Below are 16576 nucleotides of genomic sequence, written 5' to 3'. Positions count from 1 at the left end.
CAGGAACATATTTAGACATGAAAGTCAGGACTCATATAATTAATCTTAAGACTTGTGAGTTGCAAAACAGAAAAGAAAAAAGAACATATTTTAGTGTAGTACTCTGATTCTGCAGGGTTAGTTATGTACAGCAGGATCTTTTCAGCAAATAGGTGGACCCTACTTGGTTAGTGCTGTGGTTTTGTGGTGTTTTGTTGTTTTATTGTATTTGTATAGATCTGTATGTGAATTGTCAACTAGAATTTTTATTAACAAATATCTTCAAATACTTAAAGTTGAAAAGGTAGGAATGTGGATTGATTGCCAAACGAGATGATTACAGATGTGCAGACAGGGAATTGCTCGTGATTCAGGTTTTGCTACTGGAAGGAATAATTCCTGCAAGTTACATCTGATTTGCTAGTGGCTGCTCTTTTTGCTGCTCTGTGTTTGCAAGTGCAATTATTTGTTGACAAGTTTTCTCTCCACCTCCTTCCTGTCTGCTCTTGACTAAGATATAGTGTGATTAAGAAATGCTTGTGACATGTTCTGACATCAAAGGGTTAGAGTATGAACTCAACACAAAAGTCTTGTGGATAGGTGAGAGTGAATGCCATGAAGTGAAAGGGCAGTAAAAAACCCAGGGAATGTTATGGACAATCCACTACAACTCAAAAACACACCAGTGAAGTTTAACCGTTTAAGACAACTGAATTTTGAAAAACCTGGAGCACTCAATAAACTAGGGTATTAAAGCTCCGTGTAAAAAGCTTACAATTTTAAAGTCTGATCTGTTAATCTAAGCATGTGACTAAGATCCCTTAACATACTAAAAGGCATGTGTGTAATGGTGGGCTACCACATTTTTCTGAAACAGCAATGTTAGTGTATAATGTTTGCATTGTAACAAAACATTTCAATACAGGTGACATTTGGTGTAGAGGAAGAAGGGCTGCTATTGAGGGCTGTACAGGTGTGTTTTGCCCATTTCAAAGTGATAGCTTATTTTTCTTAGAAGTGATATTTGATATTTTGTCTAACCTACCCAGCATTTAACATCAATGTCGGGTTTGTCTGAGCTGCTGCTGTTTTTGCTTGGTGTCTGTTTGCAGTTTTATCTTACACTCTTAATTTTTTGAAGCTGGGTAGACTAACACATTTAGATTCCATAACAAATCAACTGTCAGAGGAGCTTGCTTCATGGGTATGGCTTGCATTCAACAATTTATTACACACCTTGCTAAAAATCATTGGTTAGTTTTTATAAGACCAGGAATTTATTCTAAATCACTTATTTTCCAATTAAAGTGCTGCTGGGCATCTCATTTTGGGGCTTTAAAATCACATCTGGATTTTTGAGCCAATTTCATGTTAGAAGTAAGCTCTCACACAGTTGATCTGAGCATGGTGTGATTTCAGTTTTTCTGTTGTGGTCATTACATGATAAGATCACCATGGGAAGAACCTTTCAAAAGAAATTGCATTGTCTTTGCTTGATGGTACTTCTTTTGGCAATAGTTAATGAACTATATAAGAAAGAATCTAATTTACAATTATTAATGATAATACTAGTCTTATAGTAATTGGAAGTGCTTCTTATGTATATAATTTTATTACAGAATGAGAATGATCGTTTGCAGTCCCAGCTTACGCAGCTGCGCAATCAGCATGTACGCGATGCGGAGAAACATCAAGTTCTTGTTTCCAGTTTCAATGAACAACTTAAAGGGTAAAAGAAAACATGAAATGTGCCCCAGACCTGGCTTGCATCCAGTCATTGCTGTATATTCATTTTCAGTGTAGCAAGTAATGAGAAGAGAAAGATATCCTTTTTTCCAGATATTATGTCTGGTTTCCTTTTTATGAACAAGTCTGACTTATGTCTTAACCCATTTTTGGGTCATTGCAGAATTCTGTTCTGAGCACAGAGTGACCACTCCCAATCTACTTCCAATCCGCTGATTGCATGCTGCCCTGCTGTGTTGGCAGGAGCTGCTGCACTGGAAAGTGGGGTTTGGAGGTGAGGTTGCAACAGGAGACACATCACAACTGTGCTGGAACATGTGCCTCTGTAATCTGTATGGCAGGCGGTTGAACTGGATGGCCCTTGTGGTCTCTTCCAATTCTGTAATTGTATGATTCTAATACATTTATATAGTGCTGGGAATTATATAATGAATTTTAATTAAGGTTGTCAATTTTAAATCTTATTTTTATGGATATGAAAACAATTTGTATGAATTTTAACACGCAAACCAGAAAGCACTTGCCAAGTTGAAAAGCCCATCTGATCCCATAGCAGTTGCGCACCCCTTTGTCACTTTTGTTGCAAATGGGGAAGAGATTGGGCATCATGTGCCAGTAAGGATTTAGACTTGTCATATCGTGAGAGTTCACCCACAGTCAGAGACCTGAACATATTATTAATCTTTACCTTAATGTTTTTGATTCATTCAGAGCTTAATTTATTTTATTGGCAGACTGAATGAACGGAATGGTTTGCTTGAAAGTTTGCTTGGGGAGAAGGATCAAAAGATTTCAAGTACAACAGAAAAACTGGAACAGATAGAATACATGAGAAGTTCACTTCAAGAGAGAGACCTTCTAAACAAGGAACTGAGTGAAAAGCTTTTGCAAACTGAACAGAAGGTGAGTTGTGCTGCTTGAGTGAGTCAGAACGTACCTTTGGTATGTGTTCTGCCGTTCTTAGAGCACTTCATGTTTTCCTGCTTGCATCACATGTAAGCCTGTAAGGGCCAAAATCCTGGTGGTGTGTTATATCAGCATAACAGCCTGCAATATTGTGTAACAGCTGAAGGGATTGATAGCGGAAGCTGCCTTGGATCCCATCCCAGTAGAAAGGCAGGTTATAAAGTCAATAAATAGATTTTCAAAATTGTTGCCAGAGAAAGCTGTCATAACAGCTCCTGAGCTGGCAGAGCAATTTTCTCTTACAATAGTACCATCCAACTTGTACGGACCCAGAGCCATCTTGTTCCTGCTCTTGTTACTACATGCCACCTCTACATCAGCCTAGGCAGGATTCTGCCTGATATCATTGCTGTATTACTGAAAATGGTGGGATGATCCAAGGGGTTTCTAGTTATTTGTTTCTACAATATTTTAGTCTTTTAGAATTGCCTTGGTGAAATGGAAATGAGAGTGCAGTTGTTCTATAATGTGATCAGAAATCCCACTGATTTCAATTGATGATCTTTCCTTGAAATAGTGGTGCATTGTAGCTGTACCTGTAGCAGACAAATTCCAATGATGCCTTGTACTTAAACCCAGGTAAATGAGTTGGATTCAATCCATTTTAGGTTGGATTCTGGCATTGGTGGTCATATTCAAGAGGAATTTATTTTAATTGTGTACAGTAGGAAGATGCTGTTAACCCATGCTGTTAACTTTGGTAAAATATTTTTATTAATAATTATCAATTTATTTGTTTGGGTGATTTAAAAAGGAAGTACCTGTGAACATACTGCTGTCTTCTTACATCTGGGTCTTACAAGAAATATTTTCTTATTGAAAAGAGGAATTATTCCAGCTTATTTTTTTTGCTTGCATAGATCTAGCTCTAATCAGTATTTGTTGGTATACTGGAAATATTTTGCAAGGTTATTTTAGCAATCACACTTCAAATGACCATATTCTCCAATTCACAAAATGGCTTGGTAATCAGATTTCTGCTAGAGCTTGTACATCACATTTCCGCTCTCATCCTCGTTAGCAATAGCTACACCTTCGGTATCACATATGACCATTACATTTAACCATAGTTTGCTGTGAGATTAGAGACTTGAACTAGCCTCTAATCCTGGTTTAATTTTCTGATCTTGGGGCATATCAATTCACAGTGGTGGAAGTAGGAGGAAATGGGTGAATCATACAATCGTGCAAGATGCTTAGAAACTATCCAAACTGTGCCAAACAGGTGAATGAAACTCAGTGAAAATTAACATACAGCTCAGTCATTTTAGTAGAAGTTATTGTACATCAATAACTGCACCCAGCTGAGATTAAATATATGTTTAGCTATGAAGGAAATTTATTTCGGTTACCCAGTCCTACAAAGATCATCCTAGTTTATAATCAAACATTTGTTAATCTTGATTGCATATAATGAAGTTTTTTTCATCTATCTAGTTGGAGGATGCCTTAAAGAAGTGCAGTGCTTATGGTGTGGAGTGTGCAGAACAGAAAGCCCTTATTAGTGACCTAACTGAAAAAGTTGCTGCCTTTAAAGAAAAGGTAATTTTATGAGTTGAAAGTTTATGTGTGACTTCTAGTGTAACTACTGTTTTAGGCATATGCATTATATATAAACAGTACAAATAATGTTCAGACATAATATGTTTGGGGGAGATCCAGAAAACTATGTTATACAATTCCAAAGAAACTTAAAACTTGGTTTTTTAAAAAACAAACTGAAGTTAAGAAATGATGTATTGGGGTAAGACGGGGCAGGGCCAAAGGAAACAGTTTCTTGGGGTAGCAACATGACTCTTGGGTGGCACAACCACTTTTTTGTTTCCCAGGCAATGATAGCATTATTGAGTGAATGTTTAAATTGTGCCTTTAATTTTCTTTTCAGACTGTGAAACAGGATGCTGCTGTAGAACTAATACGACTGGAGCTTGAGCAGACAAATGAAGAACTTGATAGATTGAACACAAGCCATTTAGAAGAGAGATCTCAACTTATTCAAGACCTTCAGAGACGGGAAAGAGAAATTGACAACCTCAAAGAAGTTGTAACTGAAAAAGACAAAGAAATTACTGCTCTTTCTTCCAGTATGACTGAATACACTGAACAGATTAATATTCTGAAATGCCAGATCAAGTGTAAAGAGGATGACATACGAGAGATGGAAGGTGCTCTGGCCAGGGTTGAAAGGGAAGCCCAGTTATTGAAAGATGTACAAACAGCTGATGTGAAGGACGCAAGCAACAAGATTTCAGAACTTTCACAGCAGCTGAGTACAATGGAATCCAAGCTGGCAAAGGAGAAACTTGAAAATGAATCCAGAACCAAAGAAAATGAGGATTTGTTTAGCCAAATCAAAGAGTTCAGCAAAACAGTGAAAGAACTTAATTTGGAAATCAAGACCCATGATGTTATTTATACCAATAAACTCATGGAGTGTGAATCCCAGATTAAATTGCTTAAAGAACAGATAAGCAAATCAACAGAGAAGCTGCATGAAACAGAAAGAAAATATAAGGAAGAAATTGAACATCTCAAATCCCAGCTTGATGAACATGTCTCTGCCAAGGAAAAACTGAATAACTTGCTAAAAGAAAGAGAAAACAAAGAACAAAGTTTTATAAATGAACTGAAATCGGTGAAAGATTTATACAATCAACTAACTTTAGAAAATGCTAAAAAAGATGAAGAGTTAGCGAAGTTATCCAGGCAGCTTGCTGAACATACTGAACATCTAGAGATGGCCACAAAATCTTTGCAGGAAAAAAACAATATCATAATTTCATTAAAAGATAAACTTAAAACCGCAGAGCAGCAAAGTGAGAAGGAAAAAATCAAGTTAGTTGAGGAGTTGGATAATAAGGAAATGAAGTTAACCGAAATTAATAATAAGCTGCAGGAGACATGTGAAATAATTACTAAACTGGAAACAGAAAGGCAGGCTAGCATCCTGACAAATAGCCAGTGGCAGGCAGCTCTTGAGCAGAAGGAAAAAGAGTTTGCAGGTCAGCTTAAAACTATGGAAGATCTCAGCAGTGAGGTGAAAACCATGGAGAGCGAGAAACAACAATTAATCAGTGAGAATGAGAGCTTGTCTAAATTACTGGATATAAAAGAATGTGAGCTGTTGAAGCGTGCTCAGACTATGACTGAAATGGAGAGTAAAATGTCTGCCACTGCCACTGAACACCAAAGAATACTTTCAGAAGTTAGTCATGATAAAGAGACATTTAAAAACAAGGTGGAAGAACTTTCAAACCTTGTAAAACAAAAAGAAAATTCAGTTGCAGAGCAGTTAATAGAAAAACAAAAGGAGTGTGGCTTGTTAGCAGATCAGCTCTCTAAAAGCAGAGAGCTGACAGAACAGTTATGTGAAGAAATAAAAATGTTTAGTATTCAGTTGCAAGATGTCAAAGACAGAATGATGGAAAAAGAAGGATTGTTAAGTCAAAAAGAGTCAGAATGTAGTAAAATGGGTCTACAGCTTAGCCAAGAGGAAGAAAAAGTTTCATCATTACAGAAACAAGTTCAGGACATAAAAATTGAGCTTGAAGTTAAAAGCAAATCTCTAGATGAAAAAAGCAGGCTTAATGATGGCTTACTTAGACAAATAGAAGAAAAACAAGTCAATGTGGTAGAACTGGAGAGAGAGATAGAAAGACTTCAAGGTGATGGTATCCAATTATCTCATCAGCTTGAAGAAAAAGACTCTGTTGTGTCATCTCAAAGGCTAGATCTTGAGGAACTTCAAAAGCAGATTGCCAAGAAAATGGAAGAGTGCACAGCATTAAGTGACCAGATAGTATTATTAGTCAAAGAAGTAGACATTTTGAAGTGTGAAAAGGACAGTGCTTTGGCCATTTGCAGTGCAAAATCAAGTGAGTGTGATGCTTTTCAGCATCAGTTAACACAACATCACAGTGAAATTGTCTTCACAAAACATGAAGCTCACATGTTGAAATTGGAAAATGAAAAAATGAAAGCAGATATTGAAACAATAAATGCTACATTTTTGAAAAAGTGTGAGGGAGTAATTCCCTTAAATGTGCAGTTGTCTCAGCAAGGTTACAGTGTTTTTGCCTTCACAGAACAAATTGATACCTTAGTCAGTGAAATAAAAACTTTAAAATGTAATTTCCATGCTAAAGAGACCCTCCTTTTCCAAAAGGAAGCTGTGATTGAGCAAATGAAAGAAAAAATAGATGCAGGTGAAAAGACATACTTAAAGATGGTTTCAGATTTGCAAAGCCAAGTACAGGTTTTACATTGTGATATTGATGAACTTAGGAAAGAGGTACAAGAAAAAGAAAATGAACTGAAGAAGCAGACCCAAGAATTAAAATTGCTTAAAAATAAATCAGAGGAATCTGATTTGCTTAGAGTTCAACTGTCTGAGAATATGGAAATAATTTCTAACCTTCAGAGTCAGATTGAAAACATGACCAAAAAAACTGAAGAATTAAGTCAGTCAGTTACACAGAAAGATAACTTTTTAAGACAAAAGGAGGAAGAGTGTGTTAATTTGCAAGCATGTATTTCCGAGTCTTCCTCTGTGCAGCAGAAACATGTACAATCATTGATATCTGAAGCAGAACAATTAAGAGCAGTAATTTCTGAAAAAGAGTCCATGGTGAATAATACTTTATTGCTTGACAATAAATTGAAGGCTGAACTTCAAGAGAAAGAAACTGAATGTGAAATGTCGAGGAAGCAAGTTAAAGATTTGGAAGAATCAAACTTTAATTTAAAAAAAGAAATAAATGATCAGAAGAACATCATAAATAACATTAACCGGACACTGGCAGAAAAAGAAGCTTCTCTTTTGAGTAATGTCTGTCTTGTGGAAAAACTAAGAGAGGACCTAAACAGAAATGAAGAAAAATTGCAGTTGATTTCTCAGCTTCATGGTCAGATCAATGAAATGACCCAAGAAATCCAAAAATCAAAAGAACTAGCACAGGTAAAAGAGGAAGCTTTCTTGTCACTGCCGGACAAATTTGCTGCTCAATATGAACAAAAAAACAAACTCAGTGCTACTCTGAATAAAAATGAGGACTGTATTTCTGAATTAGTAAATTCTTTAGAGCAGAAGGATTTGAGTGTGCAGCAAGCTGAAAGTAAGGTTCAAGTTCTTACAAATGAAATTGAGCAACTTAGAGAAGAACTACAAAAAAACTCAGCTACACTTAAAAAGGTTTTGCAAGAGAAGGATGAAAATATTGCAATTAGTCAGAAGAAACTTGACACTTTGTCAGCTGAATTGGAATCTGCCAAATCAGAGTACCAGAAAACATTGGCACAAGCTGAATTATGGCAGCAAAATGTTCAAAACAGAGAGAGCGAGTTGCAGGTTTTGCAGGAAAAATGCACCCAGCAAGTTAAGCATATTGAGTACGTAAATTCTGAGCTCAGTGTTGTAAATTCTAAGTTTCAAGACTACCAAGATCATATACTTTTAATAGAAAAGCTGGAACAACAAGTGGATACTTTAATGAAAGATAAAACTCTTTTGCAGGAGAATGTTGATAGGTTCAGTGTGGAAAATGAACAGCTAGTTAAGAACCAGAACCAACTGCAGCAGAATGTAGAAAAACTGAAAGAACTTAATGAAAAATTAGAAAGCAGTGAGAATGAGTCACGAATGCATCTAAGTGCCATCACTTTGCAACTGGAGAATGAGAGAGAGCAGTTGCAGATGCAGGTTAGTGTGAAGTGTAAAGAAGTTGATGAATTAAAGCTTAAAGTTGAAAAGCTAGAACATGGTCTCCTTGCATCAGAAAGGAGATGTGTGACTGAACTTGGTAGGGCAACACAACAAAATGAAATTAGTCTTAAACAACTGAATGATGCAGAAAGGGAACTGAAATCTAAAGATGCTCAGATTCAGTCTTTACAACAAGAACAGGACATGATTAAAAAAGATCTTACCAGTTACTTGTCTGTATTATCACACAGTGAGTGTTTCCTCAAAGACAGTGATAGTGATGCTTATCAGCAAGTAATTGAAAGTAAGACTATTTTAGAACAATTATCTGCTCTGATAGATAAGATTCTTAACCAAGAGGCTGAAGCAGAGGCACTGCAGCGAGTTGTGCTAGAGAGAGAGAAAGAGATGTATCACTTGAATATGCAGTTAGAAAGTATGCTGTCACTGAGGGAGGAGAAAGAACAGATACAGAATCAGTTGGAGAGGGTCAGAGACACAAACCAATCAGAGATGAAATATTTGTCAAATGAACTGAGTATTGCTAAGGAGGCATTATATAAGCAACAGTCCCTTTGTGAAGAAAAGGGCATAGAATTAACAGACATGAAGAAGAAGGTTAGTGTTCTCCAAGAAAAAAGTGATGAATTGGAAAAAGAACTTGAAAATAATTGCAAGATATTGAACACCCAATGTCAAAAAGAAGCAAAACTTGCAGAAGAAGTACAGTACAAAAGCCAGGTGATAAAAAACTTAATTTCTCAAAGTAGCCAACAGAAGGATTTGATTTCTACTCTAAGCCAGCAGCTGAAAGAAAAGGATTGTGCAGTTACTCAAGTCATGGAATCTTTAACTAATGAGATGGTAAAGTTTTCTGATGAAAAAAATGTACTTACTATCAAACTACAGCAATTAGAAGCTAGTCAAACTAGCATAGCAGAAGAACAAATACAAAAATATAAAAAAGAATGTGAACTCTGTCAAGTTATATTAACTAAAAAGGAAGAAACAATTAAAGACTTACTGGATGAAAAGACACAAATTAGTGTTTCTTTGGAAAAATTAAGTCAAGAAAAAGATAACCTGAAAAAGAAGCTTCAAGCATCTTTGATAGTGCGGAAGGATTTAATGCAGAAAATTGAAAATCTTGAAAAAACCCATCAGGAATTTACAGAAAGAGAGGATAAAAAAGCACAAGGAGTACTTGAGCAGATGGATGAAATAACAAAGCAAGTTAAAAGTGCTGAAGCTCTCAATAAAAATCTTGAATCTCAACTTGAAGGACTAAAGGAACAATTGTTAGAAAAAGATGCTAAAATATATGATATGAGTGAACTATTAACCACTAAGACAGAGTACTTGGAGGAGTTACAGAATAATTTTACAGAATTAAAAGTTGCCCTTGCTGAACAAAATATTATGTCTGATAAGAATTTAATAGGTCTACAGGAGAAAGATTCTCTTCTTCAACAAAAGCAGTCTGAGCTCACTGAGAGAGAAAGAATGTATGTAGAGGAACGCTCTCAGCTTTTCTTAACCATAGAACACCTCAAAGCTGATATAGCCAAGAAAGAAGAAGTATGTGAACAAATGAATGAAACAGAAGATACATTGCATGCAGGAGGTTCTTGTAGGGATAGTACACATTCTCTTAGCGAAATTCATCAGTTGCAGAAAGAAAAGGAAATTCTGCAAAAGAAACTCCAGGCACTGCTTATGGCCCGTAAAGAAAGCTCTAAAAAAAATCAAAAAATAAAAGAGGAACATGATACACTACTAGCAAGGATTAATGAAATAACAAAGGACTTTGAAATCATACAAGCAGAATATAAAGCACTCCAAGCCGTCAATCAGAAAAAGTGTGAAGAATTGCTTTTATGTTCTCTTCAGAAAACACTGGCATCTTCTGATAGTGTAAACTCTGAAAAGGATGTTCTCAAGAAAACTGAAGACACTCATCTGGAAGAAATTAAAAATTTGAAGCATGATATTCAACAAGCAAACACCCAGATATCACAGAAAGATGAAGAGATCAGATATTTGCAAAATACTCTTAAGGATCTCAAAGGCAAGTTTGATCATGGAAATGAAATAATGAAAGAAGTTTCACAGCTGCAACAAAGTTTAGAGAATAGTCAAGAAGAAGCAAAGCATTTTAGAACAGCCTTTGAAAAAACGAGGCAAGAGAGAGAAGAGTTCTTCAACAACATGGAAAAGTCAAATACAAATTTACTCAATATGAAAGAGGAGCTAAGACATGCCAGAGGGGAAAACAAGGAACTATTGATAGAGCTAAACATTTTGCGTAAGAAGGTTTTACCAATTTCTAATTCAGGCAAAAATGTGGTAGTATGTGTAGGAGACAATAAACAGAACACTGGTATGCAGCTGCATCCAGACAATGTGTTGCAAAACAGAGACCAATTAACAGAGAATTCTATTCCACTCTTAAATGCCTCTCCCAGAGAAAAAGAATCACTAGATGCCTCTCATACTGGAAGAATGACATTAACAGAAAGGACTGATCAGGCACAGGTAGGAATAAATCTTGGAAAGATAGAAAAGAACGAAAATGGAAGAAATGATGAATCACAAGGACAAAAAGATGATCCTGAAGAAAAAAGCAGAGAACGACTTCAGAGAAAGCTCCAGGCTGCTTTGATATCACGTAAAGAAGCTCTGAAAGAAAACAAAATTCTAAAAGATAAAATAGAATCACTAATACTGGAAAACAAACAACTGGTTGAAAAGACCCAAGACCTTGGACTTCTGCTATCTCAGTTGAACCCAGAAAAACAGGAACTGAGGACTGTGTTGTATAAAGAGGAGATGCTTGAAACAGAAAATGCTAGGTTGTTAATTGAAAATGAAAACTTAAGTGCTGCATGTGAAAGTCTAAAATCTACTATGGAAACTATAGTCCAGGAGAAGGAAGCATTTTCTTTTCAGTTGAATTCCTTAAAAGATTCTCAGACAGTTGAATTAACAAGTTGGAAAGCTAAACACAGTGAATTAAAACAGGAGTATGAGTCTCTGCTTCAGGCCTATGAGAATATTAGTAGTAAAATAGCAGAAATGAAGCAAATTATTGATGTCATTAGAAATGAAAAGCAGAATATTCTCCACCAGGCGAAAGAAAGCGAAGCTAAGAAACAGGAGGTCGAAAAGCTACTTCAAAGAGCCACTGATGAAAACATACATGTGAAAGAACAGCTAAAGCAGTTAGCTGAATCTAAACAGCAGGAAATCAAGGAGTTGCTGATTGAAGCAGAAAAACAAGCTTCTAAGCACAATTTGTGCTTGGAAAAATATCAGAAAAATATTGATGAATATATGCTTCAGGTCAATCAACTAACCGAGGAAAATAAGCAATTAAGAGACATTTCTGAAACATTAAAGCAGACCCTAGAGAAAAATCAGAAGGAAAATGAGGTCCTTTCTAACAATTTTACTGTAACAAAATCTGCTTTGAGGGACCTCCAGACACAGTTGGAATTGGCCAAGCTTGATGCACAGTCTAAGATCAATGATATCCTTAATGAAAGGGAGTCATTATTAAATCACATTCATTTGGTAAATGAAGGTATCTCAGAAAAGGAAAAAACTTTACTGATCTTAAAAGAAGAGAATAAAATTATGTCAGAAAAGTTAACAGATGCTGAAGAATCTCTGTATAAGAAAGAACACTCATTATCAAAGTTAGAAAATGATTGTAAAAATCTTAACCAAGAAATACTAAGCCTGGGTGAAAAAAATAAGATATTAGAAGATGACAAATGTGTCTTACAGGAAGAATTAGAGAATGTTCAAGAAACATTTTATAAAGTGAAAAATGAGAGAGAATTTTTAGAAATAGAGTTGCTCAATCACAGCAAAAAATTGGATCAAGCAACAGACAAACTAAAAGCCAAGCAAATTCAAATCAGCGTACTTGCCCAGCAGCTAGATGACTTAAAAAATGAGAAATGCAATGTAATTAGAGAAAAAGAAGAACAACAGCTGCATCTTGTCAGAGTATTTGAAGAAAAAGTAAAATCTGCTCAGAGAGACAATAGTGGGACAAAAAACAAAACAAAAGAATTGCAAGAACTTCTCAGGGAAAAACAGCAAGAGATCAACCAATTGCAAAAAGATTCTATTAAATATCAGGAGATGATTTTAGACTTGGAAAAATCTGAGAAACTAGCACAGTCAAAAAGTGAAAAAATTGAGAAAGATTTAGACAACGCAGAAGAGAAGCTTAGCAAATCAAATAAAGAAATACAAAAGCTAACTGAAAAGCTGTCTTTACAAAAAAGTTTGCTGGATAAATCCCAAGCTGAAATAGAGCAATTAGCAAATGAGAACCTAAATAATAAAAAAGAACTTAAAAAGAAAGAAAATCAAGCATTAAATCAGAAAAAAGAATATGAAATCCAAATGGAGTCTAATCTTCAGCAGCTTAAAGTAACTTGGCAGAAAGAATGGATCATCTTAGAAGAAAAATGCAGTGTCCTTCAAAGAGAGAAAGAAAGAATCCTTAGTGAACACCATCAGTTGCAAGAAGAAATTGATGTAAGAGATACTCAGAATAAGAAACTTCAAACTGAGCTAAACGATGCTTTAGCCAGGTTGGGTGCTTTTGCCAAGTGCATGTCATCCCTTCAAAATGACAGAGAAAGAGTCATTGATGAAATGAAGGTTTGGGAGAAAAAGTTCAAAGAGGCAATTGAAAATAAGCAGCAACAGATAGAGACCCGCAATCTAACAATAGCATCTTTACAAGAAGAATTAAAGGCACATATGTCTCGAGTTCAAGAACTGGAGGACAAAGATTCTGTCCTAGAAGAACCTAAGAACATAGTACAAACCACTGTGGATTCACACCATTTCAACGAGCTTTCGAGAATAAAGGCAGAAAATGTCATTCTGCAAAACAGGCAACGTGAACTGGCAACTACTCTGAAAATAAAAGAAGATTCTTTTCAGGCACTGATCAAAGAAAAAAAGTCTTATAACCAGCTGATAAAAAATAATTCTACAGAAAAAGAGATGGAAGCACTAACACATAATTTGACAAGAAAAGAGCAGGAAGTGGAGCAGCTTCTTTTGGAAAAAAGTGAGATCCAAGCTGAGTTGGAAAAACAAGTTGCTATTTCTGACCATATGAAAGCCATGCTGAATACGAAAGATACAGAGATTTCACTGCTGATTTCATCCAAGGATACAGAAATTTCAGACTATCTTGCTCAAATACAAGTTCAGCATAGACAGCAGGTTACAGATTTTGAGCAGCAGATAAAGTCTCTGCAGGTGGCCAAAAGGCAATCTGATGAAAGTTGCCAGAGGATGAAAAATGAATTGAAAAATCTTCAGAAAAAAGCAGGCAAAACAGTTCAAGACAAGGCTGAGATTGTCAGTACAATAGATTCCTTTAAAAAGGCAATGTCTTCTCTCCAGAATGACAGGGATTCCCTGTTTTTGCAACATAAAAATCTAGAGTGTGAGCACAAAGTTGATTTATATGAGAAAGAGAGACTTGTAGCAGAAAGTGCTAATGAAAACCGAATGTTGAAACAAGAACTAAGGAAGCTACGGAATGAATTAGATGATTTTCATTCTGAAAACGCAATGCTCACTGCACAGCTTATAAAGTACAGGGAAGATCTGAACCAGGTTCTGTCACTAAAAGATAATCAGTTGAAAGAATTACTTACACAGAAATTGGAAAACATTAAGACTCTTGAACAGGAAAAACTTGAACTTCAGAAAAAATTGAAAGAGATGGAGCTGGCTGTGAAAGTACAGGAGGAGAACATGGAGTCTCTGAGACTAGAAAATATAAAGTTAACATCAAAAGCTCACGACTTGGAGATTGTGATTGCTTCCATAAACAAGGAGAGGTTGGCTTCTGAATCAAGGCAAAAGTTCTCACATCAGGAGGGAGACAAACTTGATCAACAGAAGGGATTTTCAGTCAACAGCCAGCTTGAAGAAAAGTTGGAACAAAGATTACAAGAGCTCAAGCAAATGGTTGGCAAAAATACAAAAGTTACAGAGCTGGATCCTAAGTTAATGGAAAATGAAGTTATTGAATTGCTACAAAAGAGACTGTTAGAAGTTCAGTTTCATAATAAAGAGCTATGCTCTCAAATTGAATCTTTTGGAAAAGCCATGAGAGCTCTGCAGGATGATAGGGAGAGATTAATAGAGGACTTCAAGATACTTCAGAGCAAATATATTTCTGAGCTCGGATCTGAAAAAAGAAGAGCTAACAAGCTTGAAGCTGAGCTCAGTGACTTCAAATCAAATGTCTTCAGTGTGCTCAAAGAAAATTCTCTTTGGAATCAAGAGTCACGAGAAGCTAAAAGCAAGATCACTCCTGACCAAATTACTGATGAACTAGAAAAACTATGTAAGCTGTTGAACACTCAAAATCTTGAAATTAACAGACTCTCCTCTGAGTGTGAGAAATATGCTCAGCAGATTTCCTTACCCTCTGACTACGCCAACGAGCTTAGTTCTCTTAAGCATAATTTTGAGATGCTTCAGGTGGATAGGGACAGACTGGTAAGTTCTTTTAGGTGAGATATCTCACAGTGCTAATGAAAAAAAAGACAGCTACAGTTTTGTGTATACTTACTGGGTAATGTGACCCTGTGGACATTGGGGCTTACTTATATATCTTCATACTATATCTTTTTGGATATAATAAATTTGAAGTTATTGGCTGAATAAATAAAACCAGACTTACATTCATATATATCATATTTTAAAAACTGTTGTTGTCTTTAGACTTAATTATTGGTCTTGATAAACTCTTCTTCCATAGGTAAAAGAAGGAGCAAATGTAGCAGCATCTGAGATAGCAAAACTAAAAGCCAAAGTTGATGACCTTGAAAGAGACTTGAACCAGAAAAAAACTTTCCAAGACGAAGCTGAAAAAGAAAGAACGTCATACCAAAATGAACTAGTTGCCTTGAGGTAAAGTGTATTTTCAACTTGGAACAGTAAAATTCCTTATGAATATTTTTAATGGGTAATAGGATTGCACTTTACTGACCTATACACTATTTATTTATTTATTTTATATACTGCTCTTCTGTCATTTCCTAACTGGTTCTATCATAAAAACATGGAAAAGGTTTATTAAACAGCAAAACTTTCCTTTTGAGGACTGCACAAAAGGTTAAAAATGGCATAAAAATGAACTTTCTAGAGTATTACTACTTTTAAAGTAAGTACCGCACAATTAAACAGGAAATAACACTTTCAAACCAGGAACAGATTTTTTTTCAAATTTTGTTACGTAGTGTCATAGGTAAAGAATATATTTTATGTGTGTGTCATGTTTCTACTAATTAGTACAGCACAAACATGAGCATTAATAATATCTATAAAATGTTATATCCTAGGAAGCCTAAGATATAACAGTGGGGGTGGGAGCAAGCTAGGAACAGAATTTAAAACAGTAATGGGAGACTTCAACCAACCTAGTATTTGTTGGAAGTCAGACTTGATCAAGAATAGATACTGTTTTGATTTCAACTTGAAAATCCAGTCCATTTTCTTTCTCACCAGAACGTTTTCATCATTGTTAAATGTCTTTTCCAGTGCACAAAGCCTGAGGTCTGATACAGCATTATAGTTCTCCAAAATGACAGATTGAAAGACCACCCATTCTACTATTCCATAAATAAGGGATTTCCTTATTTTGAGAGGGGGGCATTGATATCCTCTTCACATCTTTATACTTGCACTGAATGGTATATATTACAAAACTGAAGCTACAAGTGCTAAAGTGGGTCAACAAATATCTTTGTTGATCATTATGATGTATACATTCAGTCATTTCGACATGTGGTTTGCAATATATATATTCTTGTAGATTTAGCTGCATCCGTTACAGTATTTCTGATGTTTGTTTAGACTCTGTGAAATTGGTATTTGCCACAGTATCTCTGGGGTTTCTTTTTCTTTTAGAGGAGTTCTGTGGCTTTTCCTTAAATTCCAGGATGTTTTTATTATGAGCCAATGCTTTGGGTATATAGTGCATTTATAGTATTTTATATTTATATAAAATTATATATTTTAAAATGTGTTTGAATGTGAGAGAGCAGTGGAGACAGTCTGTGGTCAGTGTTATTTTCTAACAATTCTGAGTGGGATTGACCAGCTTCCTTTAAAAAATCCCTTAGGTACTTC

The 16576-nt window shown here is 35.6% G+C and overlaps 1 protein-coding gene across 1 annotated transcript in view; it reads left to right on the top strand.

The window, feature by feature from the left end:
• The window catches only part of golgb1 (golgin B1), a 92375-nt gene that overhangs the window by 60658 nt on the left and 15141 nt on the right, over window positions 1–16576 (top strand). Inside the window, exons 18-23 of the mRNA XM_062967857.1 lie at window positions 905–952; window positions 1599–1708; window positions 2460–2628; window positions 4129–4233; window positions 4577–14941; window positions 15204–15355. Coding sequence (XP_062823927.1) covers window positions 905–952; window positions 1599–1708; window positions 2460–2628; window positions 4129–4233; window positions 4577–14941; window positions 15204–15355 — 10949 coding nt within the window. The remainder of the gene's footprint in view (window positions 1–904; window positions 953–1598; window positions 1709–2459; window positions 2629–4128; window positions 4234–4576; window positions 14942–15203; window positions 15356–16576) is intronic.

Source organism: Anolis carolinensis, chromosome 1 (genome assembly GCF_035594765.1).
Source record: "Anolis carolinensis isolate JA03-04 chromosome 1, rAnoCar3.1.pri, whole genome shotgun sequence".
In the NCBI taxonomy this organism is placed as follows: domain Eukaryota; kingdom Metazoa; phylum Chordata; class Lepidosauria; order Squamata; family Dactyloidae; genus Anolis; species Anolis carolinensis.
Note: the sequence above shows the minus strand (reverse complement) of the source record. Positions and strands in the feature narration are given on the sequence as shown.